This window comes from Radiomyces spectabilis (assembly GCF_025331425.1).
Source record: "Radiomyces spectabilis strain NRRL 2753 chromosome Unknown BYT42scaffold_12, whole genome shotgun sequence".
Lineage (NCBI taxonomy): Eukaryota > Fungi > Mucoromycota > Mucoromycetes > Mucorales > Radiomycetaceae > Radiomyces > Radiomyces spectabilis.
The window spans coordinates 843,594-870,576 of NW_026251937.1; the positions used below are offsets into that span (position 1 = coordinate 843,594).

Sequence of the window (26,983 nt, forward strand, 5' to 3'; positions counted from 1 at the left end):
TTTTTCTTATCACCATGTCACAATGTGCAGCCCTGCTTCAATAATCTCAGGTCATAATGGAAACAAGTAGACCAATATCACTCAAACCAGCATTTTGAGTCGAGAATATGGTTTAAGCAACATGGTTTCAATGAAATCCATGTCAAATGGCCATTTATAAAAAGAGTCTTTCTTATCAGTTATGCGTACGCATTCAATTCAAGAGATTTCAAGTGAGGAAAAAAAAATGTGTTGAATCTTGCAATTTACAAAAAATGGAGAAATGGGCTCCTTTTCGATTTATTATTTCTTACAATTCGTCGGCATCTTCTTCGGCTTCATCGATCAAATGTTCTGTCGAACCATCATAATCATCCAACAGAACGTCGGTCTGTTCGTCTTGCCCGAGCGGGCTGTATCGAGGACCTCTCTGTCTATTGAAGAGATTGAAACGACGGAAAATATTCAGATCCGACCATGACTGAGGCAGTGGGATGCGTGAAATAAGACCAATCAGCGCTGCAGGAATCACCACCGCCGCAGCAAAGATTTTCGTTACCCAAGGATGGGATAACACATTGCCAGATGGTCGTGCACTGTCCGGAAGACGAATGCGTCTATAGATGCAACGATTGAGTGATTCACGTTGCTCATTAGACCTGTGATATATTTTTTTGACTTACCCAATGCGACCGTGTTTGCGATAATAAAGACAAGCAAACAGCAGGCCAGCTCCAACCATGGGAGCGAAAACATACAATGGCCACATGGTGCGTGATCGTTTCTTGCCAGGACACCAATGCTTTTTACCCAAGAAATCTTCCTCACCTACACAGGTAGAAGCAGCAATCTTGCGATAACTGTAAAAGGACACCATGTTAGTCACATCCATTGCCCCATTTTTTGAATAACAATCGATTCGATCTTTACCCTGTGGGTTCATAGAAGAAATCGATGGTACCATCACATTCGGGAACCAGCGCCGAAAGGCCAGGCACCAAAACACATTTATTGTTCTTGTCTCGTACATAGTTGAAATCACTGGGTAAAAAAAGACGGCCTGTTAACCAACGATACAATGACTGATTATTCAAATCAGCTTACCATTCAAAGTCCTCTTGCGTACAGGTGCAGTTACGAACTTCTTCACGAGGTTGGACCAATCGTTCGCCAATGTAACAATCATGATCCCGAATACGTCGATAATATTTCGTCTGTCATAATCAAGATCAGTAAACTTGTAATAAAAGAGATCACCTGTAGCACTTACCTCACGGCCAAACAGACATGCTTCACCGCGGGTATCCTCAGGGCTCCATAGTTCGAAATCATCGTCGTTCGGATGATCAAGATCCAGTTTACCTGTCACAAAACGGAATGAGCCGAGCAGACCATCACGATATCATGAATCACACTTACATTTGGTGGGATGAATGGCGCTAAAATCAATATGATATCCTACATATTTGCCCGTGCCACGCTCTGTACCGAACAATACGTATTTTTGACTGGTGCCGTCTGGTTGCGTGATAATATCATCTACTTTCACCTTTTCGTTCTTTTTGGCAAATTCGTAAACATTCCATGAGAGTCCCTCGTTCGTAGTGTATCTGAGAAAAAAAAATGGAAAATCAATATCGAGGGGGTGTGATCGATGTGGAAGAGATTTGCTTTCTTACTTGACGCTATTGGTCGCATCTTCATCGTCTACCAAAATCAGTAGGGCGCCTTGATCGGCAAATTCCCACAAGTGGGCACCTTTGTAGACTTCGAACCAGGTTTTGCCGGCATCGCGGGTCAAGAACATATCGCCATCACGATAAGGCAGGAGATCACTGCCGACGTTACCGACACCGACCATCAAGCCCACCGCGCTGGACGTGCTAAAGAGATCCCGCGTGTTCTTACGTTCCGAATAAGCGTGTAAATGTAGACTGCATGGGTTACCCTACAAGATCAAACCGCATCACTTGTTAGAAACGCACATTCTTTCCATGGCTTTGGCTTTACTCTACTCACATGGCAGTTGTATTTCTTGCCATTGCTATCCACTTCCGGAGGATCCAAAGGCACCCAGTGGGCACCTGCGTCGGCAGTTTTCACCGTAGCCAGTTTCTTTGGGTCACCGCCATTCGCACGACTAGGATTTGTCACCTTGTTTGCGAGGGCAATACCTTCGATACCTTGCATTTTCTCAAAGTCCACGATGCCGAGTTCGTTACGGTTGGCGTTCTCCAACGACAAGACGAAATATGTGCCATTGGAATTGGATGTGAAAATGTTGCCATATTCGCTGCCCTTGTGCGTGTTGGTCGATACATGAATCCACATTGAATTGGCAGACTCCATGATGGTGAAAGCCTAAAACCAGCATGAGCCGTTTGTTGCATACTCAGCCAAAAAAAAAAGAAAAAAAAAAAGATTGTAACAAATTTGATTTACCTCTGGCGACAGATCAAAAGAGGCAGGGAAGGTAGCTGGGGCAAATGTTTTACCGTCCAGACTCACGTGAAGACGCAATGTGGCGCCACCAATGTTTGACTTGAGAAAGCAAGAGAACAAGTACGACAGTTAGACATGGCGCATCGCTTTAACCGGTTGATATCACTTACTGCTGCCACCACCAAGAACTTTCCAAAGACAGCAACGCCCACAATGTCATCGAACAGATAATTTCTCGTGGAGAAAAAGTCGTTGGAAGAAATGAACTGGACGGGATTGGTGAAGAAAGACCGCTGATTACCCGACTTTTCACGATACTGTTCGCAAAAGATGGAATCATGATCCGCGCTTTCAATTCCGCCATCACGGCCCCAAATGCAATTGCGGATGTAAGTGTCAATGGCATGCCATGATCGTCCGTTATCTCGTGAATAGAACGCTTGCGAATGACAGTTGAAAGAGAAAAAGTCGGCGCAATCACTTTCGCCCAAATAAAGTAGGTAATCGGGTTCGTTTTTGTGGAACTGGAGTACGGTGCCCTGAAGATTCATCACCGGTACCAGTGGCACCGACATTTCGTCAAAGTTGCTGCCTTTATCTTGAGTGCTGTAGTGAATCTTTCCATCCGTGATGAAGTATGCCTATTCGTGTAATCATTTGAGCCTCCGTGAGTCCTCCTCCTTCATGTTCATCTTCCCGTCGCTCCACTTACCCGTTCTTCGAAATGAGGGTTTTGATAGATGGCAATCACGTTGGTGCCCGGGAACATTTCTTTCCATTGACGACCATCATTATCACTTCTCCAAATTTCACCATCGGCGGTGCGTACAAAAACTCTCTAGTATAGATTACCCCGAACATCAGTACATCTTTTGCCTCAAATCTTTTCCATGATCATACGCATCAACTTACGTCTGTATCAGTAAAGTAAATGTAATCCACAATACGATCGGTAAATTCATGCTGAGAACAACAACAATGTAATTGTAAATAACTTTTTGGATTTTTTTTCTGAAAAAGTTCGCCTACCTTTGTGGATTGGATATCGCCGCCTTCACCGCAATCCCATTCTTGTTCCTTTTCCAAGTTAATACCGCCAGTACATGAGCTCTTGGCGATCTTTTTATATCCAGATCGTCCCTTGAACTTCTTTCCAGCTTTACAATCCGTTGGCCGATCAGGATGGCGACCATAAAAGACGCATTTACCCTCATCGTTACGCCAGAAACCAAAATCGCTAGTCATGGCACGCCAAAGAGGAGAAGAAAAAAAAAGTGAGAATGCCATTTTTTACCATCAACTACTTTTGGGTGAAGGGACGAAATGGAGATCTGTTATACTTACCATTCATAATCGATGTCACGGCATTCACAGTTTTCTTGAATCACTTCAGGTTCTTGGAACTTGTTGCCTACGATGCAAACGCGATCTTTCTTTCTTCGCCAATAAACCGTTTTCTTGCCCAACAAACATGCGTCATCGCCGTCATCGTCTTTGGGAATCCATCGTTCAAAATCACTCTTTTCGTCATTGTGTTTATCGAGATTGCAAGCGCGACGTTTTGTGTTTGCAAAATCGGCGACAATGATGACCTGCGATCGCTGATGGTCGCGCGTGTGGCCAATGATAATGAATCGTAGCGTGGTAGACTTGGGATCTGTGGTAAGTGCGTTCACACGAATGGGGACCGACGAGAATTTGTAGAAATGCCAATTCTCGCCTTGATCCCATGAGTAGAGTAATTCGTTCGTAGGGCCTTCATCGTTCACCATCACGAGCAACGAGCCTTGATCGCCAAATTCGTAAAGATGTTCGCCTTCCACGACCTGAACCCAGTTATGGCCTCCATCGCGCGTCAGGAATGTGTTGCTCTGCTCATAAGGCAGCAAAGAGGGTCCGACATTACCGACACCCATGGCAAGACCAGGAGCGCCGCTCGCGGTGAAGATAGCCCCGGGACCGTGAATATCCGTGCGACTGTGCAAATTGAGTGTACAATCTTTGCCATTGCAATCGAATTGGTGGGGTGGTGACAATGGTTGCCATTGACTGCCGTCATCCCAACTGATCATGGTACGCACTTTTTTTGAAACATCCCGGTTGCCCACCAGCTCATCCGCATTCATGACTTGATTTGCCAAGATGATTCCGTCAATGCTTTGCATTTTTTCGAAATCCACGAACCCTAACGCGTCACCATTGGTGTTGTCCAGCGCCAAATGATAAAAGGTGCCATTGTCGTTGGACTTGTACAGTGCACCGTGAGCTTTACCAAAGTTGACGGATTTGAAAATGTTGAGAAGAATGGAATGCGTAGTGGATTGCAGAACGGTAAAAGTCTAGAAATGAAAAAATACAGGTAAGCCATGTTTTTCTACTACTACCGTTCCTGATGGAAAGATGGAAAATCAGATGTATCCAGAGAGTGAGTACTTACATTGCGATCGATGTATTGATCCGGGGGGAATTGAGCTTCGGCAAAGGTGCGACCGTTGATACTGACATACAGTGAAAGATCACCATGTTGGCTTGATGCGACGGCCATGAAATCTTCAATCACAAAGAACTCCACCACGCGTTCAAACAAGACTTCTATGCTTCGTCCCCAGTCCACTGTACGCATCAGCTTGAGGTTGTCGTTGACAAGATTCTTTTCGTACGCAGAACAATACACGGTCTCCTTTTCAATGTCGTATTTGGAGTCACGGCCAAAGATACACTTTTCGACGTACATGTCGAGCGCATCCCATCGACCGCCGTGATTTCTCGAAATGAAGCCTTCCGAATGACGTGGGGTGGACGTGGCATCACCAATGAACAGTAACCAATCTTTTTCCTGGGGATGGAAATCGAGCACCTGCGAGGTGTGCTTGCTGGGAGGTAAAGGGGTTTGAATACGCTCCCATGAGGCGCCTTGATCTTTGGAACTGTAGATTTCGTTGTCCATCACCGCGTAAGCTCGCGAGTTATCAAATTCATGCATGACAAAGCTTCGTACTCTTCCTTCGTTTTCGAGCACGCGATGCCACCTGATCCCATGTTCTTCCGATCGCCACAATTCGCCATTGCGAAGTCGAAGTAGCATCGCCGGTGAATCCTTGAAATACATGAACTGATCAATTTCATCGGCAAAGATCGTTTGATGAGTCTGAATATCGTCATCGGACGGTTTGGCTAAGCCATTGGAAGGGCGCGAAGTACTGGGCATTTTGGCGTTCTCGCGGCAGCTCCGATCGATGGGTTCATCCAATTTTTTGCCTGCCGAAACATCGCACGTGTTGCCTGGAATCAAACGATAACCGCTGGAGCCAGGATACGTATCGTCGCCGCTCACGCACAATTCGGCGGGTACCCGATCAGGACCAATGCGGACACATTTACCATCGGATGAACGTTGAAAGTTGTAATCACATTCATAATCGGCTTCCGTACACGGACATGGCTTCATTTCCATCACGGGATCACGGAAATCGTTGCCGACGTAACAATCGCGATCGGCCTTTCGACGATACATCATCTGTTCGTGACCCATCAAACAGTCAGGACCGGGAGTCAAGTCTCGGGCAAACCATTTCTCAAAATCGCTCTTTTGATCATTTCCTTCATCCAAAACACATTGACGAGGATACATCTGGGTAAAATCCAAATGGATTGCCTGGTAGGGGCTACTCTCCGATCGTTGAGCTCTTCCTACCAGCAAGAAATTTCGCGATGTCGATTTAGGATCCGTCGTAAGCAAACGTGCACGAATGGTCGTGCCAAGCTCCTGTTTCTGCCTACATTACGGGGAAAAACAAACCGTGTTAATCTGCCATTTATTCCATGACACCGGACATTTGCCACTGCAGGTTCGGATGGACTTACCAGCTATTGCCTCGATCTTTACTCCACCAGATGTGATCGGTTTCCCGTTCATCATCCACAAGAACGATCAGGGTACCCATGTCACCAAACTCATACTTGTGAGCTCCTTCACGAACCATTTTCCAGTGGAGACCTCCATCAACGGACAGGTAGGTATCACATTGTTCGTATTCCAGTAAATGCTGGCCAAAATTACCAACACCCATCATCACACCGACGGCAGAATTGGAAGTAAACACTTGGCCAATGTTGTGTGGGGAAGTGACCGAATGCATGTGAAGAGCACACTAGTTTTCAGATGTGTGGGTGAATCGAACAGTATAAAGGGAAACACCCCCCCCACCAAAAAAGAAAGAAGAGTATACCTCTGATTCTGAGCATTGCATATTATTTCCATTTGTATCTTTGACATTAGTGATGAGTGTCCAATGAGCGCCGTCGTCGAAACTCATGCGGGTTTGAAGACGTTTTCTATTGCCGCTGTCGACTTCCTTGGCATTGGTTACAGTGTTTGCAATCATGATACCTTCAACGCCTTGCATTCGCTCGAAATCGATGATGCCCATGGTGTTGCGATTGGTGTTTTCCAAGCTCTTGACGAAAAAGGTACCGTTCGAGTTGGACTTGTACAATGAACCAAAACTCTCACTGTTGCCTGCAAGGACGTCTACCAGCAAGGAGGCACCGGTGGATTCGACAATGGTGAACGCTTTTTCGTGCAACGCGGATCCTTCGGGAAACACGGCTTCGTGCCAATTTTCTCCATCTTCCGAAATGTACAGATCCATATCCGATTGTGTGGGCGATGGCTTGACAGCTGCCACCAGGAACTTGTTGACGGCACTGACGGCAATGACGCCACGAACGTCGGTGCCCGTTCCAAAGTTGACGGGTTGCTCCGAATGGAAAAAGTCTTCGGATTGAACAAGCCGCAATTCATCCGGATTGAGTAAACTGACGAGCCCACTTTTCCGTGGTGACTCGACACACATGATTTCCTTTACCGGCGCGTTCTGGAACTGACGGCTTGAAAGGGACCAAATACAAGAGGTGGTATGTGTACGCAATAAATTCAACTCCTCAAAATTATTCAGGGTATAATAGACCTATCCCAGCGTTCAATTTAGCATCGTTTTACAACAAAACGAAACAATCAACCGATCTTTTTTTTTTTACCTCACTATGGCAATCAAAGCCGGATAATCCACCAAATTTACACTTGAAACCGGTAAATAAAACATAGTTTGATCGTTCAGCGTGGAATGCCAAATGTGGATACGAGGCCGCCGGCTCCACCGGCGTTTCAAAAGGCTGCCACGTAGCGCCTCGGTCGGAAGTCTTCCAGTGATGTGTATGTTTTCCCAGGATGTAAGCCTTATTCAATGAAACGTGACCGCGACAGTCAGCGAGGTTAACTATATGGTCCATGATCCCACTCCGTTTCTCAATCGATGAATGCCGATTCTCACCTTGTTATTGTCAAAGGGATGTTCATATATAAAATGGGCTTCATTATCAGGGATATCTTTTACAGAGGACCATTTCTTGCCAAGATCATCTGAGCGCCAAACGTTATGGGACGCACCATCCAACCATAATATGACCTGTTTGTATCTGGATGAGCTCACATATCCTTCATTGCCTTTTTTTCCAACGATCTCCAAGTCTCGGTATTGTACCTCTGATTCTTTGAAATAGAAAAACTTTTCCGGTGTGTTCTCGAAGCCGCTTCTCTGCACGGTGACCTGCTGAGCTGCAACCTGAACTGAGGCGGCCAGCGCCGCAATCAATAGGCCCATCCAATACAAAACGAGCCTACCACGGACACTCGGTGGGGCATTTCTATGCCGCAGGGTGCCCGTCATTGTTCGAGTAAGAAATCAAAAAGACGGAAACTTTTTTTTGTGGGTTGCGTTGGAATCGACAATGTTTCGTAATTGACCTGCGTATATTCCACCCATGAACAGAGACAAAACGTTAGCAAGGAGATACGTTATTACGGTCGCATTGCGTGTCGGGACCGCTTACCAGTGAGTGTGAAAAAGTACTTTTTGATACAGCACAAAAAGAAGACGAGAATACAAGCTGTGACCAGAATATGAAATAGAAAAAAGAAAAAGCACCCCCTCAAAAACCGCGCTGAGAAAATGCCTGTGCTCTGTCAGTTTCCCATTTCTCCGCCAATTGCCGACCCGCCACCACCCAACAGCCATTTGCGTCATTGACATCGGGATGGCGCTGGCTTGCTTATCCGCATTTAGAATCTTGGCGTGCCAAGTCCGATTTCATTTGACGATAAGCGAAGCAATAATTGAGGCTGTGTAAACAAAAGAACATAATAACAACACGAAAAGGCACGATCAAAAGCAAGGTCTTTGTGGTTAGGTTGTAGGCAAGGTCTTTGTTCATTTCAATTACGAAGCCTTGCACGGTATTGGAGAAACAGAGGTTGGGTTAATGCATGAAAAACCATGCAAAAAAATGTACGTTATTTGAGCTTTTGATTATTTTAAATATGAAAAAGGTCTATGTTCGTGTCATTTTCGCTTTCGTTGGAAATCGTTCCAAAGGATATACATATACAGAAACCCGCTGTGCATGTTTGATTTTTAGTGTCACCTTACTCGTATCTATGCTCCGCTGTGCCTTGAAGACGTCTCGGTCTGCCGATAGTGGTCATTAAGACGAGCTACCAGATCATCGCCCCACGACATGGCTTCTCTGTCACTTAGGCGATAATGATCCGGACTAAATGAAGGACTGTAAGGCACCAGATCAGAGTTACTGCTACCGTCGTAGTAACTCGTGCGACAACTACTGGCAATGGTCATACTCCGTCGCGGATTCATAACGGCCAGATGAGGCGTCATCATATTCCAGCTTTTTTTGTAATCCATATCGTTGTTAAATTCCACCCACTGAACGGAAGCCACCGATTTGGCTCCCAACGACGCACGTGATTGCAATGAAGGGCGTTTTCGAACATTGGCTTGAGCGTCGATATCATGCGTGGCGGTTCCAGGTAGTTGTAACAGTTTGGATGTGCGTAAACCGAACAGACTGGAACGTCTTCGGGCGAACGATACGCGATGATCACCGTCGATGATGGTTGACGGATACCGTTTAAATAAATTCGTTGACGCAGCAGCCGACAATGCAGTATCGACTTCCTCACTGTTTCGACGGGATCCAAACATGTTCAGTGTCATCTGTTTCAGCGTCAAGCTTTCCCGTCGTTTTTTTCCATGGATCCCGTTGCCCTCCTTTGTATTCTCTTTGGTGATGGGTGATAAATCCGTCGATGGGTTGATAGAATGATCGGTGCTACTAATCGTCAGTAAAGGACTGCAAGTCGTTCCCGTAGAATTTTGTCGCTGAACGGCGACCGGAGGCTCTTGCGGTTCCACATACTCCACTTGCTTCGTCTCCGCGAGAGATAGTTGCGGTGGTGCTTGCGCTTGCATGCTTTCGCGGTGAAAGCGGCCCAAAATGGATCCGAAGGACCCGGTGCTTGCTCGATTGGCTTGATCATAGGATCGTAACTGTAGCATGGGGTGTTCATCATGAACCGACTGACGCTGCGTCGATGCATGCGCTGTAGAGTGACGTGCAGATTCCAGACTAGCGGGTGTTTTTGATGTACCGGGCGGAGAAAGACTGAATCGAGCTGCTCTGGAATGGTCGTACCGCGCTTGTCGACGTTGTTGATAAGACCATACAAAGAACCCAATGGCTAGACCCAGCAATCCTAAAATACCTACGACGATCCCGCCAATAGCGCCTTTACTTAAACCACCGTCGCCATCTCCATTGGACGCTTGACTTTGGACCAGGTCGCTTTCCAGCTCACGTTTGGTTACAAAGTGTCGCACTTTTACCGATGGGCCCCATGATTGTGTAGCAGTATTCCAGAAGAGTGGGTGCATGTCGGCAAGTGCCAAAGGCAAAATTTGTCCTCCAAAAAACATGATCGTCGTATCGTCGATCGCTACAGCTGCATGGGCTGCACGAGGCTGAGGTGCCGATCCGACCCTTTTGCAACCAATGGTTGCCAATGGCGATTCCAAGTCGAGTTCCCAAACATCGTCTAGAAAAGTATCGCCAAACCGCCCTCCAAACACTATGGCGCGATGGGTTCCAGGCACAAGTGTCATGGTAGCATGCGTTCGCGGGGGCAAGGTCGTGGATAGTTTTGCAGTGGTGGATAGCAAGGTTCTCGTATCGAGCCATGTGCATCCTCCCTGTTCATGGCCTTGAGTGGATCCGAAGCACGACAAAATCCAATGGCGGTAAGCCAAAGCGGAGTGACCAAAGATGCCCTGAGGAAATAAATGATTGTCAAGTAAAGTCCAGCTTTTCCAGTTCATTTTCCAGAGATCGCCGTAAACAGTCTGATGGGATCGTCCACCAATAACATAAACAGTGTCGTTTATTTGTGTGGATGTATGACTGTAACGGAGTGGAGGCTGTCGATCGTTCAAGGGATCCGGATCCGTCAGATTAATTGAAATAGGAGGTGCCGGTGCACGGTACGATTGTAAACCAAAGAATGAAACTAGTGCATTTTTATGCCAATGCGCGGTTTGGCCACTGACAGGTAAACTCGGATACTGATCAAAGTGAACAAAAGCATCGCGGTGAATGTGCAAGACCAAGTCGGTGGTCGCATAGGTAAAGTCGGATAGATTGGTGATGCCGCCTTGAATGCGGATCGTGCCGTTGGGTAGTTGGGTTGCGGTGTGGTATATTCGGCTCGCGCATGCTGCTTGAATGGAAAGAACAAGGATGCACCATGGTAACATGCTGATGATCGAAAAGGCCACTTTTTTTTAGTTAAGAATACAACATGTACAAGTAGGGAAAGGACTGGAAAGGGACGCAGCTACCGGGTGCACTGCAAGGAACCAAAAGAAAAAAAAAGCGTTAAAATGGTCAACATCCTGTATTTGAATCTTCTTGTCGTGTCCCTCGAAAAATAGGGGTTGCCTGTTCAGGTAATCCGTCTCACGGTGCTGCCGCTAAAATGCTCCGCATTGCCCAACTGTAAAAAATAGAATCACCTGCTGTTTTTGCCAAACGGCACTGTTTCCCATAACGCACAATGATTGGCTATGCTGTTTAACACTTCTCAACAATAGGTATGACAGCACGACGTTGGCATATAATAAATTATGATGACCTGTGCTCCAGAGTGGGTCATTTTTTCTTGTTTCACGCAAATTTTTTGGAGCCCGGTTCTATCAGTCAACCTTGACTTGCCACAACATTCCGTCTCATGATGCCCTAGTCTTTTTTTTCAGGTCCTGTTTGTATCACTTTGGAACACCATTGAGAAATTTAAGAGGATGCACAAGTCGCATCGCATTCGCTCAACCATTGCGTGGTGCCTAAAATCCGCCAAAAATTTGCATGACAGCAAAAAAAAAAAAAAAAAAAAAAAAAAAAAAAAAAAAGATTAAAAATAAGCACTTGCACAAAGTAATAGTCCGCTCTTTTTGTAAGCAATCGCATTTTTGCGTAATTCCAGGTAATCCAAAGTTATTTGATTTCCTCGATTTCTCTTTGTGTAAAACTTTCACAGGCATGTTCGCAAGCATTTTCGCGCAACTTTCTTTGCTGTACTTTGTTTAAAGCGGTATTAGATAAAGGGGACTCATACATCCAAAATAAACTAGCGCTCCCGAATTGGTGGAACGTACACCGCATGTGCCACTCTGTGAAATTTCTACTGTTTTTAACAACCCGTATGTACTCGTACATGTGCAAATACCTCTGTAAAATGGGGCACTGAGACGTTTGACAACGGCTCAATGATTTACCATGGTATTCTGTAAAAGCATGATTCAACACAGACCACCACGATTGTGTGTCGTGCCCAACACAACCCTTATTGACTTTGTTTCAACATCAAATGGGATACGCCCAACCCCTTGGGAAGTACGCTGTATTCCAAAACTATGATAGTTTTTCCGCCTATGTATGCAAGAAGAAACCGCTGGAAAAGTTTGATAATCAGAAGACAGTATCCAGGTGATTTCTCAATAGGCAGACATGCACCGCCTGTTGACAATTTCGAGGCCCGCCACGCGCATCATATCAAAAAAAAAGAAAGGGCGCGTTGTTTTCACAGACGCGTTTTCTGTTCTGTCACCGGATCTTTCACCATTCTTTTACAAACATGGATTGGCATTCCAAAGTCGGCGAATCGTCCAAGCCGCCCAAACTCTTGAGCTTGTCTTTGTCAAAGAACAGGAAAATCACATCCTATGCACCCACACCCACCGTTGATCTGGAATCGGCACCCCCGATGGAGGTAACTTGCTTGCCCACGGGTCCTTTCATGACGCACTCTAAACATATATTCCTAATGATGGATCAGGGTAAAGGGAAAAAGGCGGTTGATTTAGTAGTTCCCTTGACAGAAGTAACCAATGCATCAATGCCAAAATCAGACTCGGATTTTATGGATCTCGACGAACAAGCAACGACATACGATAATCTCGACAATGACGACGACTTTATGGACGACAAGTTGTGGCGATCTTCAATAGACATGGAGGAGCGGATCCAACATAACGAGAAACCCGCCGAGACACCAGACTTGGAAACTTTAGATCAACAAACACCACGATTGGAGCAGCTGTCTGTATCCGAGGAATCAAACAACACAGACGAGACTCCATCCACCGTACTACCGGCGAAACGGAAAATGGTCGGCGAAGATGTGTTTACCCGGAATTGTGTCAAGACATGGCAGGCTTCACGCATCAAAGCATGGGAAGGCCGCTATTTGGTAGGATCGAAACAAAATGCACAGCGAATATTGGGTTCAATCTGACGAGGCCTTTTTTTTATTTTTATTTTTATTTTTTATTTTTTATTTTTTTTACCGAGATAGAATCCGGAAGGTTATTACTACCGGTTTGTCAGTAAGTAAAAAATCAGGGAACAGTGGATCGGGTAGTATATGTTATTGATCTAGCTCTCTAGCTCCTGGAGAGGGACAGCAGAATGGTGGCTGGTCGAAATCAGAGCATGTCTTGTTCATGAAACGATACGATGAATGGGTTTCTCGTGGATGGAAGATTGGTGCATCATGGGGTTTATTCAGCAAGGGCATCCCACACAGAGTAAGTCCATCGTAGAAACGGTGCAGAGACAACCGTGCTGACATGTTGTGCTAATCGTAGGTGGGATACCAATGTATGAATTACTACAGGAAGCTTGTTAGCGAAAACAAGCTTCAGGATGAATCTTATGCTGTAGTGGATGGTAAACTCAAACAAATACATAAGGAACGGGCACCTGCTGGAGAGGTTCCCACCACCGATCTGGGACCTGAATGGAAGGAGGACGAGGTCAAGGCAGTGGAGAAAGATGTGGATGCATGGCTCAAAGAATTTCATAATCGAAGCGGATGGTAATAGTAAACAGAAAAGGTGTCTTGAAAAGCTGCAGCGGTATTCATACTTTCATTGGATGATTTTTACTGTTGTAGTGCGACAGTTCGATCTATAGCACCACCCAAGCCGAAAGCAGCACCTCGAGTGGCGAAATCCATATCGACGAAGAGGTCCCCACTTTCAGATTTAATGAGAAGACAGCCGGTGAAACGATCATCTGCTGAACTCGACGATGATAACGATTTCCTATTGGAAAGCACCGAGCCGGAAATAGCTCATCTACGGATCGCTCCTCGTGATTGGGAAGCCGAATGGAAAGAGAAACTTCAGCATTACCAGGAATTCATGAAGTAAGATGGCTACTTTTACTGGAATCTATCTTTTGGGCTTTTTCTGATATTGATCTTTTTAGATCTTACTTGGACAAGGAAACACGCGAGGCCTATTGGCATGCGAAGCAAGCATGGCGTCGTGGTCTCGCCACCACCGAAATGTAAGCAATCTTTATGATTATTTCCTCTTCGCAACACACCTTTTTTTTTTTTTTTTCTCTGACATGTTTTGATATTCCAGGTTACTGAGGAATAAGAATTGGCAAAAGACAGCCCCATCAGAGACAGAAACGGTCAAACCACAAGCACGTACTCAGCAAGCTTCTTTGTCGCGATTTTTTGCAGGCGTGAAAAAGCTAAAGATCGATACCCCCGATGAACTTATTTCGAATGTCAGAATACCCAACGATCTTTACAGCGGTGTAAAGCAGATTACGCCACTATCGGTTGCACAGACACGCAAAACAAACGACGAACGGATACATTACTACGAACTTGAAGATATCAAGGACTGTTTAGGCGTACTGGATGCGGTTGTAGATAAAGGATCATCAGACGAAACGCACCAATCGCCTTTGGAGGGAATTTTGGTAGATCCGCCGTGGGAATTTTATGTCAAAGATGGCAGAAACGATGGTCACTGTCACTGGAATCTTCAAGACGTGGTAAAGTGTCTTCAGATCAAAGCGATTTTTCATAGGGACGTTACTGAATTTTGAAGCACTCTTTAGGCATCCCTCTTAGAAAAAGTGCTAGACAAAATGACAGCTGGGCTCGTCTTTGTCTGGGTGCATAAATTAATACAAGCAGATGTCGTAAGGATGATGTATACGCTTGGTATGTCCTAAAGAACCTTATGGCTGGAGTACTGCTGCTGACGATAGTATCCTTTAGGTTGTAAATATGTAGAAAATTTGGTATGGTTCAAGAAATCGATCAATAACGTACAACTGGATCAACCAAGCCCATACTTCAGTTCGGCAAAAGAGATCCTGCTCATGTTTAAAAAGGTCAGTATTGCTGCTCTTTGTGAAACATGACATGACCATCTGTATTAATAATGTATGCTGCATGATCCTTCACAGGGTGATGGCTTTGAACTTCGACATCAACGATCTCCGGATGTTATCATCGATTTTGAGCTGCCTCGCAGTCAATGGATCGACCAAGGTATGTGGATTATAACTTTTTGATCGATCTCGAGTTTTAATAAGTCTTGCTGCATTCAAAGAATTCACGGAACCGAAACCAACGGCTGTTTATGACATGATCGAAACCCTCCTTCCCAAAGCAGGCTACGATGAAGCATTAAAGAGAGGTCGCCTTCTAGAATTGTAAGTGCAGTATGGCAATCTCATTTTCACTGAAGCCGCGTTGCTCAACTCTTGGTATTTCATAGATGGGCCAAGAAGGCATCTCCCAGGCGCGAAGGATGGGTCGCATTCCATCAACGAAAAAATACCACTGTATCAAACACCCAAATATCGTGGCCCAACGATTGCATTCATGTTGATGATATTTAATTTTCATAGCCAAGCCTTGTATAAGTATGATGCTATGACTGTTATTATCAAAAAACGTACATAAAAAAAAACAAGCAAACTCTATGATTCCAAATGCATTGTTTCGAGTAATGAGTTTGTCATTTTCCGCAAGTTCTCTACAAGTTGCTGATTAATATTGGCAAGAATCAACCGGTACCACACGATTAAAACCCCACCTTCAACATTGGCTAATGAGGCATCTTTCTTGGCGGCAACAAGATAGATTTCGGTATAATCTTCCATGGATTCCTGCTGCAGACTATCCACGGACGATCGACTTTCGGCTTCCTGAACGATGTTTTCGGCGTTATGAGTGGATGATGGTGCTCCATCGACGTTTTGGTTTTCTGTATCTGAATATTCGGTGGTAGATTTGGTGTTCAAAAGGCGATTGTAAACGCGTTGTCCTGCAATCCAGTAATTGGAGACAGACCGAGTGTATATTTCATTGGTTCGCGGTAAACTAAGGAAGAAGCCAGGACATCAATGGACTGGAGAAAGGTAAGAGTGGCGTCATGTTTTGTTCTGTACCTTTCAAAATCGTTCTTGATTTCGAGTAATTGCAGCAAAATGTCTTGTGTCATTGGAATACCGCCCAAAAATTTAGCATCCTGTTGACGAGAAGACTTGCAGATGAGTTTGCCCTTTTGATCGACCATGGTGCTTTTCATATTGAGCGTGGCATTATCATAGTAGAAGCACTTGTAATGTTTTCCCAGGTTCAGACTAACAAATTGAATCTTGTTGTTTTAGCAGGGGAAAAGACATCTCTCCTCCTGATGCATCATCCACCCACAAAACATTACCTCTTTTCCTGAGCCGTCTGCATGTTCTCCAGGACCGTGGCCGTTAATGGTTCAATGTGTTGGTCAATCAGATGATTTTCTAGTGAGGGATAAAACGAGGCATCAACGATCATCTCTTGGGCCTCTGCACTAAAGGATGGCAATAGGAACGACCACACCAAATTACTTTGATGCTATGATTTGAAAAAGAAAAAGACAAGTTGGTATTACATTATATGAAAAAAAAAGGTCGCTTATCCCATGCCTTACCTTGTATATCACCAAGAAATATTCCGTCAAGCCATCATGAGGTTCTGGTGTAGTTGAAGCGTTTTCGAGAGCAGACCTGCTGCTCAGATAAACACGGACAATCTCCGCTCGGGCAATACATCGTTCTTCGCCATCCATATCCATGCAATAATCTTCTACCAGACCGGTTAAATATTTTCCTTGGGTCATTCTCATGTCTGTGGTCGGTATTGCGGTGGTGGGTGAAGAAGGTTGTGGTGGGATATGTGAGGTAGCTGGCAGCGATGGTATGGACTCAGTGGAGTTGGCTTCGGAAATGGGGGCTGAATGGATAGGGAGGTTGGATTTTGAGGCGGAGGAGGAGAAGTAATTGAATATTTGTGCATGTGAAAACGATTTGGTGAGAAGTTTGAAGCCGCTCATCTACATCATTATCACTATGATAAGAAACCAACGAACCGGATTCAGGATACGCTTGTATGAAGTTTTTACCTTGGTGTCGCTTTTACTGGCTGCTAGTTTGCGTTCCTGTAATCTTTTTTCGCGTTCTTGATCTTGAGCTAGGCCTTTTTCAACGCGTTTCAATATGTATTTTCGCAACGCACAGACATCGTTGATGCTTATCGAGGGTGATCGATAGACTAGAGATCCTTCGTCCGCGTCGAGAACCACTAGGTGATCAATAGCGGAATGGAATTTGTCGACGATGGACTGATCAAGTTCATGCACGCGCATATAAGTGGATCGAAGAATAGGGTAACTTGGAACCCCATTGAAAACGGCCGAAAACACCATGGTATCCAAGCGATCAAAATCCAGTTTCCAAATCCAATCCGAGAAAAATTCTTCAATGCTGTGCATCAGTGAACGCATGTGCTGCCGGCTCGGCATTTTCGATGGCGAGGAGGTCTCTTCTCCATACAATAGAGAAGCAAATGTACCATTTAAGAGCTATCAATGAAAGATGATAAGTATTGGACGAGGTACTGAACAAGGTAGTTACGGCTTACTCTAAACTGTTCATAGCCAACTTTTAAAACGGCTTCGAGTGCTCTGTCGTTCAAGGAAGCATCGAGGTACTCCGTCACCAATTTTTCTTTTCCCTTGCTGTCTTTGATATGGCGTCGCAAAATCCCCAGTTCAATGCTCATATGGATCCAGAATCCTTCTTCGGGCTGCAGAAACACCATGCGATTCTTTTGCGTGTGCACATTTTGAGCGAGCTGCGAAGGAGAAAAGGCGCTTGATTGTTTGGGTTAGTACAACCATCAGGTAAAAAAAAAAAGACGAGTGAATAGGCAATAGTTACGACGTGAAATTGACGAGGGCTTGAGCGAGTCCCACCTGCTTCATTTTCACATCAGCAGGAACGACCTTTTTGGCTGTATAGTACAAGATCTGATCTTTGGTGTTCTCTTCCGATTGACTCAAGGATGAATTATACACACAGAAATAAGTCAAGGTTGGCGGGGTTTTGCCTAGCTGAATACTATGCGTGTCCACATCCTTGTCAATTGATTGGATCTCTTCCATGGAGAATAAGAGGTTCAGAAGCAGGAAACAAAAAAACTGGCCAATCGTCGGAGTACCACACACAAATTTGGCAATTCTCTTTTTGTGTGTGTTGCCAGCCGCGTTTTCCAACTCCATTCAGCACACAGTGGTTTATTTTTTTTTTATCAAGGAGAACCAAAATGACCCAGTTACTGACTTTTTCACTGAAAAGAAGTAGCATCAACTTTTCTTGCAAGGCAATGAGAAAGCATCGTAATACAGGCGACGACAACGCAAAATAACATACAAGAAGCTGGCTTGAATATTTTCGAAAAAAACGGTACCCTGACGCCCTCCTTTTTCAATTGATGGGGTCTTGAAAAATGGTATTCACAGGAATATATTATGAATAGGTGCGTCCGCTTATGAATTCATTATCGTCACAGTACTTTAAATTGCTATAGTTCTTGACAGTTGCCAACGTTATGCTGGCTGAAAAATTATCAACAAATGTATCTGGTGCACACATGGCTACAAATTTGAGAAACACCGATTATTCATGCGTTTCAATCGGCTGTCATGATTGCATGGAAAGTCGTTATGCAAAAGCCTATGTGGTGCATGACTGTGAAAAGTCAGCGTGGCTTTTTCTTCTTTTTTTTTGGGTTGTGCCAAAGATGGCAGTGACCGGATTTCCGTTCCAGTGGTTGTCCACGTGCTGAGCAGGCATCATTTGGTTAATGAGCATGCTGAAGGGAAATTCTACTAAATGAGAAAAAACATGAAATAAGTGAGCAAAAAGTGGTTCGAAAGCACAAACGGATGGCTGCATTAGTGCGATCATTTGTTTATGGTTTAGTGCTCTATCAAACATTCACGTCAGACATGCCGGCACAGCAAAAACCAAAAAAAAAGCGACTAAAAATGTATCAATGATTCGAGAATCTAGATCCTAAATTTAGCAATTAATACCTTCTATTGGGCTTTTCTCTATACACAGGTAAAATACCTTGCAGGCAGAGATGGGGTCGCGTATGCATAGGTAGGTATGACGTAGTGTGATAGCGTAGTCATATGGTGGTCATTTTACAGTGCTGAGGATCGACTCGGGGAACGGCTCCGTTGCGGTCATACTTGTCGAGTTATCACCCCCCGCCAGGCGGTGATTTTTTTCTCGATCACTCACACCCGATTGTTTGCTTGGCGGAATATCTCGGTCATGGGAGACGAAGGAAGGCAGGGAAGGGGTGTCGGATTGAACCTCCGCCATCCATACAATCTATCGTCTCAAATTCGGCTCCCGTTTTTTTCCAATCTTTTTTTTTTCCCTTCCCCTCTCATCATCATCATCATCGTCATCGTTCGACATCACCATTCAGCATGCTTGTGAAAGAATATCGTGTGATCAATAACTGCACAGAGTCAGAATATCAAGTCGGTGAGTGTTTTTGTTTTTCGTTTATAGTCGATCTTGACCATGTCAAACTGATGACGACGACCCCTCCTCCTCCTTCAATCTAGCTCAATTATACGCGACGGCTATGGCTTCCAAGGAACAAACCGGAGGAGGAGAAGGTGTTGAAGTTTTGAAAAACGAACCTTACGAGAAAGAAAACGGAGAAAAAGGTCAATACACATACAAGATCTTCCGTTTAGCATCTCGTGTGCCATCTTTTGTTCGCGCCATTGCCCCTGCGGGATCGCTCGATCTTTATGAGGAGGTAAAAACAATCTGCCAGATTTACGTCTCTTTGCCATCGAAACAACGCTTACATTGCTGGATTCTTCCTTTCACTTTAGGCATGGAACGCTTACCCGTATTGCAAAACTGGTAAGTACTAAGGGGTGATGGAACTTTAGGGGTGAATGTTGATGTTGTAATGGAGTGCGGGTTTTCCAAACTGGGAATATCAGTCAATGATACCCAACGTGCGCTATACGTGTATAAAGGAAAAGATCATCTGACGTCTTCGTTTCTTATCAATCTATTTCCGTAGTCTTAAAGGTAAAGCCTACTGCAAACCAGTCTGTATTTCTCGCGTGAAGAACTACGGAACTCACCAATTCACTGTAGAATGGTTGGATGAAAGACAACTTTTCCATTGTTTACGAAACTCTGCATGTCGATGGTTCTCGCGGTGAACGGGACAATGCGCTGAACATTTCCGATGCAGGTAGATCATCATTCCCAACCTGCGCAACCTGACTGTGAAAGCCATGTAATGATACTGATCCTATGGCATGTGATAGATCTTAAGAAGCGTGAAGTGGTGATCATTGATGTCGCTAATGATAAGATTGATCCCAAGGAATACAAAGCTGATGAAGATCCTAAACTCTTCCACTCTGAAAAGACGGGCCGTGGTCCCCTTACGGATCCTGAGTGGCAAAAGAAGTGCGAACCTGTCATGACTTGTTACAAGCTCGTATACATCGAGTTCAAATGGTTCGGTATCCAAGGCAAGGTCGAATCCTTCATTGCCAAAACCATCCACAATCTCTTCATCAAATTCCATAGGTAAGAGATTTTTGATTCGACTGTTCATCCATCGACATCCAAAAACTCACCATGCTACTACTTTAGACAACTCTTCTGCTGGACTGATAAGTGGTATGGCATGTCCATTCAAGATATCCGTGAATTAGAAGAACAGATCAAGAAGGATCTGGATGTCAAGAGAACCGAAGGCGCACCTGTTACAGATGGAGCAGCTCAATGATGGGAAAAATAAAAATAAAAAAGGGGGTATGGGAATTGATGTTTCTTACAATGATTTACTGCCACACACATCTCTCGGTTGATATATTTCCAGTGAGAAGTTCATTCTCGGCCAATATCCGTGGAATCCCGAATAGGTCTTCCGAGAATGCCTTAATTTGCTGTGTTTTGGAAACACCATTCACTGAGCGCAGCTGATCGATGAGCAGATTAAATAGACACTTGATACTACTGCCATCAGGCCCTGATTCAAACATAAGAGCTTCACTTCACAGAGGTTCTCGTCGCATGTATGATATGCTGGAAAAAAGAGAGACGTGGAAGCTCGCAGTTGCACTACATATCATACTGTGGTCGTAAAAGCATAAGCTGGCAAACGACGAGGATCCGCTTCGGCTGATGTTCTTGCCGTTTATCGGCCCTGGTAACCGTCTGTCGTGGCTGTAGGCAAAAGAGATACTACGTGTCAGTGGTGAACAATGCCATCGGGGACGGGCTGTGACTGGCTGCTGTTTAGAGACGTGCTCGCATTGTTCCAGCAGAGTCCAAAAACTACCCTTTCTAAACCATTATCTTCAATGAGTCAAGAAGCATTTCAGTTTCCTTCCATTCACGAATTTCCTCCCTTTTTCACGTACAGTAAAATGATGTACTGTCTATTGACTTTGTATGCTCACAGTGAACTTTTTGCTTGTTCAGACGCCAACCCACCGAAGCAACATGGCACAGCCAAGCAAGTCAGTGGGCCGACTTAATTCTCAGCTACTGCCGATATCATCGCATTTACCGAATCGATCTGCACCAAGTCACCATGCCCAGTGCCTCGACTCTGTTTGAAAATACCCGCATCAAACGTAAGGCGGGAAGGTCGCAATTGCTTTGGCATACTAAGAGTCAACTAACGTCTTCTTGGGAATTCTTAGGACGGTTATCTTTCGAAACCTTGCAAGATATTATTGATAGAATGGTAGACCAAGGTAGGCGCTCTATCTATGAACGTTTCTACTTGGAAGGGTTGGGTTCTTACAAGTTCACACACAGGCACGGCCGACTGGGAAGGCGGTAGTAAAGGTGATAAAAGTCAAGCGCTCATCTATTGGCGGAAACCGGAAGATTGGGCCAACCTTATTTGGACCTGGGTAAGATTACATTTCATGCAAATGCAAGTTCGGATACCATACCAACCTTGGTTACTAGGTGAATCAAGTGGGTGTCAATAACAGCATTGTCACCGTCTACGAAATTCTTCACGGGGAACTAGCGGAAGGTCAAGGTACAAACGGGGACGGCCCTCAGAACGCACTGATCTGTCATTCTAATCTGTGGTTTTTTTTTTTTTTTTTTTTTTTTTTTTTTTGCTTAGAATTCTACGAAATGGATAAAACAGTCCTTCTCAAAGCGCTCAATGTATTAGTAAAGCGAGGTCATGCTCAAATCTTTTCAAGCTCTGAAGATGAAGACAGTATGGGCGTCAAATTCTTTGGTTCGCAGTGATATCAATAATGATAACAGAATACCACTGTAAACGTCATTTTTCTTAAATTATCCACCAAATTCCATGTTCTTATTTCCGCAACAGCTTCATTGCCCAGTCAACCGAGATGAATATCTTGGCAGTTTTCTTCATTATTAAACAAAATTTCAAAGAAAAGAGTTACGGTTGGTGTCTGTCGTGAAGGTTTGCCCAGCCGCTCTGGAAAGATCGAGTCCAACTTGAAGAGATAGTATATCCATCAAGGATGTCGTGTGGGCTCCAGGCGGAGCATGGGATTCTGAACGAATGTAATTGCTGAAGATCGGTCCGATTCGTTCAGTCCAGAGTTGCGGGGGTGCTTCCAAAATTTAATCATGACCTATGACTCGGTAGGCATCTTGCAACGATTTTGGCCCATTCAGTATGGCGACCATCCACTGCAACTGCTGGGCGAACAGGGCACGATATCATAGCAGCGTGGTGCTTTAATACAGTTTACACTGGCAATTTGCGGTAACCTTTGTTGCGCATCGCCATGTGGGTGACAACAGCCCGAGCCGATCGGTTGATCGTGAGGCATGCCAGCATTTCAACGAAACTCGAAATTTATTTATTCGTACATATGAAGGCAATATCAAACTGCTTGCTTTCGTCAATATATGTATTGTTTTATTTCTGCTGCTGATTGCGAATGGACACTTGTTCGCTCAAAACTGCCAGTGCTGCAAGTTTCTTGACATCGCACCTTTTTTGGCCGTGCGCCGTCGACTGGTCCCAAGGAATACATGCATGCTTTGTTCTGTTTGAGGATGTTGCTATTGCCTGTACCCCGAAGTGTTGTTTTAACTGTTTTTCCTACTATCTCCTATCATTATTCCATGTTCCCAAATTCTCCTTAAGTTATGTGTTTTTGTATATTTATATTTCTTATGCCGATGATGCTGTGCTGATGGCGGCTTTATTTGGCTTGTGGTGTAGATATAGTGTCTCTACGAAATATAACATCCGTTTCATAAACGGCCTTTCGAACAATCCGCCAATATTGCATTGCTCGATCAAAGAAGGTAACTATTTCCTTGCGTTTGATTATTTTTTTTTTAAAAAAAAAAGGCGATTCCGCCTCCTAAATTTTCTCATTCTTGTTGTTAAAACTCGATGCATGGAATGTTCTGAAATCCATACACGATGTCAATTGTACATGAATTTTTCCAACTTCAGTTTGGTACGTTTGGTCGAACGCAGGCGACGAGGCTGCTAAACAATCCCATTGATTCGGGTGGAAATAGCCGATGTTCCGAATTGCCTATGTAAACATAACATTACACATGGCTATTTATTTAGGACGGTAGGTTGACTATAGGCCCTGTTTCTCTGTTTAGAGGAAGGGCTACTGTGTTCCCATAGATATATGGATGTTGGTAGTGCGACACCTATTACTTTTCGCCCGAAATATTGGTTCGGTGTAGTTTTATAAATATCAAAACGACATGGCATATTCACATGGAGTTTCAATCCGGCTATCTGGATCCTCAATATCAAGAGTAAGGAGACATAAATGACGCAAAGCGAATTTCTTTTTTGTTTTCAAAGCAATTTCAATACGTCATTCAAATCTGTCACAAGTTTTGCTGAATAACAGTTGTCGCCTCCTCTTTCCTCTGTTGCTAGCTGGGAACTGCGTACTTCGAGAAACAAATGTTTCCGAAAAAGATACAGTGAAGAAAAAAAGACACGCATTCTATAAGACAGTTACAATGGGATTTCTATTTTTGGACGAGACGGCTCTGAGAAAAAAGTAACTAATAATAAAAAATCCAACTGGCGGTGGAATGACTGCACGCCATTGGGAGGATTACAAAAAGAATTTTTATTTCAAAAAGATGGCATGACAACGGAAGGATTAGGAAGAAAGCTATGGATGTGTATCTATTGGGCTCAAACAATCAAAATAATCATTGATGCACAATGAAAATAAAGAAGCCCAAATTAGGCCTCAAAGGAATGAAGAATGGACTAGAAAAATTAAGAAGGAAAAAAAAGAGGGCAGACGTTCGTTAGCCAGCGTTGCGATTCGGATTGGGCACACAGGAAGAGTAAGGTGACACGGCATACAAACCCCGTCCTCCCCTTGACCCCAGATACACCCAGCTGGTTATTACGGATATTCTTGCACCATAAGCATATGCCTCTCTAATCTTGCTACCACTCACCTGGCCCTTTTTTTACCTTTTTCTTTCTTTTTCTCTGTTTCCTTTGCTTTTGCACTGGACTATCCCTAAGTTACCCATGCCGACCGTCACCACTACCCAACCTAATCCTGTTTCTACCGCCATACCCACTACACCGGCGCTGCGTCAATCTCTAATTATGGCATCTAAAAATCCTACCCTGTCTGAAAATGGCCAGGATCTTTTACATTCTCCATCCCTGGATCATTCAATAGAAAATAATCACTCATCACACGTTAGAGACGTCATCTCAACTAATCGCTATACCCCAGATACACTTCATTCTCCGGTATCTGCCCATACCGACAAACATCTGACAACGCCAGACATCGAATCGCCCTCGTCGACAGCCGGTCTCACACGCGCGCTCGAAACAGACGACGAACTGTTGACAGAAATCATTAACATTTCAACAAATAATGGATCCCACTTGTTCTGGTACAGTGATTAATTCATGATTTGCATTCTTTTTTCTTTTCTATTTTTTTAGTGCCTCAACTCATCATGTTGTTAGGGTACCTGCATCGCAACATCCGGAATTGGCACCTGCCGAATTCGAGAAATATGTGAGGAACCATGGACTGGTGGATCGAGCCAAAACGAGTATGCGACGACGTAAATCCGTTTTATCAGTCTCATTCACACCGGATGAGGAACCTATGGTGGATAAAGGCGCCGATCGAGAAGCGGCCCTGGCATCGCTGGAAGCCACACCTCGAACACGTTCCAGTTCAGTCCGTATACCAAATAAAGATCGTACATCGGACCCGAGTGATGATAAGTCAAGAACCGAAGACGATCATGACGAAACTCGCCGAAAGGAGAAACTTCGACGAAGTATGAGTCTACAGTTACCCGCACCAGGTAATAAACCAAAAAAAAAACAATGACAACTACCCACCTGCATTTGGCAACACCTAGTAACCAAAAAAAAATGAAACTCGCCTGTTTCTGGGCTATTTTGCTGCCATGGATTAGGAGACGAAAACCGAATACCCGATTTTCTCGTTTTTGATCGTCACTCGTCGCCTTTAGATCGATCTTCGGTCATTGTACCGCGAGCTGATCGTACTTCATTACTGCGACGAGGAGCAAGAACCAAGTTCCAGAGAAACTCCTCAGTAGCGGTGGATCACGGTAGTGTCAGTCCAAAGAGACCATCTGAGCGAAATTTGGATGTGCAACCAGAGCGCGAAGATCTGCATGCCAGAAACCACGTCTGTGATGTCAATGTACCTACGACAGATCCAACCATACCATTCAAAGAGACACTCCCAGAAGCTCCCGCACCATTATCCTCTCCATCTTCCTCGCCAATGTGCTCAACGGAAGAAGTCCCAGACGAAGTTCAAATTCTGGCGGTCCGAGAAGAAGAAAATCGGATACCGAATGAAAAACGGCCAGAACGCAAATCGACCTGGACATGGGCTTTTTGGTCGGATGAAAAGACAAAGAAACCCAAAACAGACCAGCCTACCAAGTCAGCGGAAGACAGGTCAAAGAAGCGAGACTCACCTCCCGAGGTGGCCGCAGCCATCCCCTCCCCTTCTCCCACTCCCAGCAGTAAAAAATTTGGTCTCTCATCGTTTTTCCGCAAATCCTCCTCCAGCAGCATCAGCCACACTTCCACTAAATCGAATCCCTCTGACACCACCCAAACTCCCAACGTCACCGCTCCTGCCGACTTTCAACTCAATCGAATGCAAAATCGACTCCCCATTCACATGGAGCGTGCTATTTATCGCTTATCACATATCAAACTAGCCAACCCTCGACGACCGCTGCATGAGCAAGTTATTATTTCCAATATGATGTTCTGGTACCTGTCCATCATTAGCTCCCAAAATCATGGTGGTGAGCAACCTTCCAAAGCCAAGATGGTGGCTGCCACCAAAAAGCAGAGAAAATCTCGATCGAGGCATAACTCGCGACCGAATCAGCAAATGAAAAAGAAGGAAGTGCCACTGCAACAATACATGAGTAGCACAAAACAGTCGACAGGGTTTGTGATACCGGACAACTATCTTCGTACTGGTCCGGAAAACCACAAGATGGCCCACGCTCGGAAAAACAACAGTTCCGACGATGAGTCGGATGAAGACGATATGGAGGAGGACGATGACTTGGATGAAGAAAGCTCTTCGGATGAAGACGATAACTACATCACAAAAAAGAAAGTCACCACGCGCCCCAAACTCCCTCGACCGTCTTTGAAAAAGCGATCGGCCAAAGAAGATGAAGATAATGTGCCATTGGCTATGTATAGAAAAGAAAAAACGTGTTAAAAGAGTAAAAATAAACGCAAAACAAAGGACAAAAAAGAAACAGAGAAACCCGCCCCAACTCTCCGTGTTCGATCATCTGGTTTTACTAATGATAATTATTTCGTTGAACTATTTCGATGTGAAGAAAAGACAAAAACATTGATCAATCGCTACACTCATGAACTCGTCAAGAAGGTCTTAAAAAG

General features: G+C 44.6%; 9 protein-coding genes across 9 annotated transcripts; 6 read left to right on the forward strand and 3 right to left on the reverse strand.

The window, feature by feature from the left end:
• Positions 1–289: 289 nt before the first annotated feature.
• On the reverse strand, positions 290–8,150 carry BYT42DRAFT_617135 (uncharacterized protein; the record flags this gene model as incomplete). Its single annotated transcript, XM_051572148.1, has 20 exons — positions 290–596; positions 663–839; positions 910–1,020; positions 1,084–1,193; positions 1,250–1,341; positions 1,399–1,589; positions 1,659–1,927; positions 1,999–2,340; positions 2,422–2,520; positions 2,592–3,062; positions 3,134–3,259; positions 3,334–3,384; positions 3,451–3,658; positions 3,766–4,760; positions 4,859–6,197; positions 6,286–6,572; positions 6,651–7,391; positions 7,462–7,659; positions 7,755–7,889; positions 7,965–8,150. The coding sequence occupies 20 exons, from the start codon at positions 8,148–8,150 to the stop codon at positions 290–292; spliced, it is 6,435 nt and encodes a 2,144-aa protein (XP_051420175.1).
• A 765-nt stretch (positions 8,151–8,915) lies between these two features.
• Positions 8,916–11,087, reverse strand: BYT42DRAFT_617136 (uncharacterized protein; the record flags this gene model as incomplete). The annotated part of the gene is made up of 1 exon (XM_051572149.1): positions 8,916–11,087. The coding sequence occupies one exon, from the start codon at positions 11,085–11,087 to the stop codon at positions 8,916–8,918; it is 2,172 nt and encodes a 723-aa protein (XP_051420176.1).
• A 1,751-nt stretch (positions 11,088–12,838) lies between these two features.
• On the forward strand, positions 12,839–13,709 carry BYT42DRAFT_502635 (uncharacterized protein; the record flags this gene model as incomplete). The annotated part of the gene is made up of 4 exons (XM_051564842.1): positions 12,839–13,078; positions 13,184–13,214; positions 13,276–13,415; positions 13,476–13,709. The coding sequence occupies 4 exons, from the start codon at positions 12,839–12,841 to the stop codon at positions 13,707–13,709; spliced, it is 645 nt and encodes a 214-aa protein (XP_051420177.1).
• Positions 13,710–13,778: 69 nt separating this feature from the next.
• On the forward strand, positions 13,779–14,896 carry BYT42DRAFT_95343 (uncharacterized protein). The gene is made up of 3 exons (XM_051572907.1): positions 13,779–14,038; positions 14,101–14,181; positions 14,262–14,896. Exons 1-3 carry the CDS (start codon positions 13,878–13,880, stop codon positions 14,737–14,739), a joined length of 720 nt encoding a protein of 239 aa, XP_051420178.1. The 5' UTR covers positions 13,779–13,877; the 3' UTR covers positions 14,740–14,896.
• BYT42DRAFT_502175 (uncharacterized protein) lies at positions 14,782–15,543 on the forward strand (the record flags this gene model as incomplete). The annotated part of the gene is made up of 5 exons (XM_051564812.1): positions 14,782–14,857; positions 14,915–15,030; positions 15,106–15,190; positions 15,252–15,354; positions 15,420–15,543. The coding sequence occupies 5 exons, from the start codon at positions 14,782–14,784 to the stop codon at positions 15,541–15,543; spliced, it is 504 nt and encodes a 167-aa protein (XP_051420179.1).
• Positions 15,544–16,366: 823 nt separating this feature from the next.
• BYT42DRAFT_502387 (uncharacterized protein) lies at positions 16,367–18,131 on the reverse strand (the record flags this gene model as incomplete). The annotated part of the gene is made up of 5 exons (XM_051564824.1): positions 16,367–16,543; positions 16,620–17,021; positions 17,091–17,549; positions 17,609–17,840; positions 17,908–18,131. The coding sequence occupies 5 exons, from the start codon at positions 18,129–18,131 to the stop codon at positions 16,367–16,369; spliced, it is 1,494 nt and encodes a 497-aa protein (XP_051420180.1).
• A 1,341-nt stretch (positions 18,132–19,472) lies between these two features.
• On the forward strand, positions 19,473–20,812 carry BYT42DRAFT_548838 (uncharacterized protein; the record flags this gene model as incomplete). The annotated part of the gene is made up of 7 exons (XM_051566035.1): positions 19,473–19,530; positions 19,614–19,813; positions 19,893–19,923; positions 20,090–20,097; positions 20,167–20,266; positions 20,343–20,610; positions 20,677–20,812. The coding sequence occupies 7 exons, from the start codon at positions 19,473–19,475 to the stop codon at positions 20,810–20,812; spliced, it is 801 nt and encodes a 266-aa protein (XP_051420181.1).
• Positions 20,813–21,389: 577 nt separating this feature from the next.
• Positions 21,390–22,305, forward strand: BYT42DRAFT_502498 (ESCRT-II complex subunit-domain-containing protein; the record flags this gene model as incomplete). The annotated part of the gene is made up of 6 exons (XM_051564833.1): positions 21,390–21,445; positions 21,511–21,665; positions 21,735–21,788; positions 21,853–21,950; positions 22,009–22,084; positions 22,175–22,305. 6 exons carry the CDS (start codon positions 21,390–21,392, stop codon positions 22,303–22,305), a joined length of 570 nt encoding a protein of 189 aa, XP_051420182.1.
• Positions 22,306–24,349: 2,044 nt separating this feature from the next.
• BYT42DRAFT_582992 (uncharacterized protein) lies at positions 24,350–26,839 on the forward strand. Its single transcript, XM_051569739.1, has 3 exons — positions 24,350–24,951; positions 25,028–25,377; positions 25,492–26,839. The coding sequence occupies exons 1-3, from the start codon at positions 24,572–24,574 to the stop codon at positions 26,796–26,798; spliced, it is 2,037 nt and encodes a 678-aa protein (XP_051420183.1). The 5' UTR covers positions 24,350–24,571; the 3' UTR covers positions 26,799–26,839.
• The last annotated feature ends 144 nt before the right edge of the window (positions 26,840–26,983 follow it).

Bases quoted from the DNA above. Each gene is read 5' to 3' on its own strand.
- BYT42DRAFT_582992 (XM_051569739.1), top strand. From the start codon at position 24,572: ATGCCGACCGTCACCACTACCCAACCTAATCCTGTTTCTACCGCCATA. The intron at 24,952-25,027 runs GTACAGTGATTA...TCATGTTGTTAG, and splicing joins AATGGATCCCACTTGTTCTG to GGTACCTGCATCGCAACATC. The intron at 25,378-25,491 runs GTAATAAACCAA...GCCATGGATTAG, and splicing joins TCTACAGTTACCCGCACCAG to GAGACGAAAACCGAATACCC.
- BYT42DRAFT_95343 (XM_051572907.1), top strand. From the start codon at position 13,878: ATGAGAAGACAGCCGGTGAAACGATCATCTGCTGAACTCGACGATGAT. The intron at 14,039-14,100 runs GTAAGATGGCTA...TGATCTTTTTAG, and splicing joins CATTACCAGGAATTCATGAA to ATCTTACTTGGACAAGGAAA. The intron at 14,182-14,261 runs GTAAGCAATCTT...TTGATATTCCAG, and splicing joins GGTCTCGCCACCACCGAAAT to GTTACTGAGGAATAAGAATT.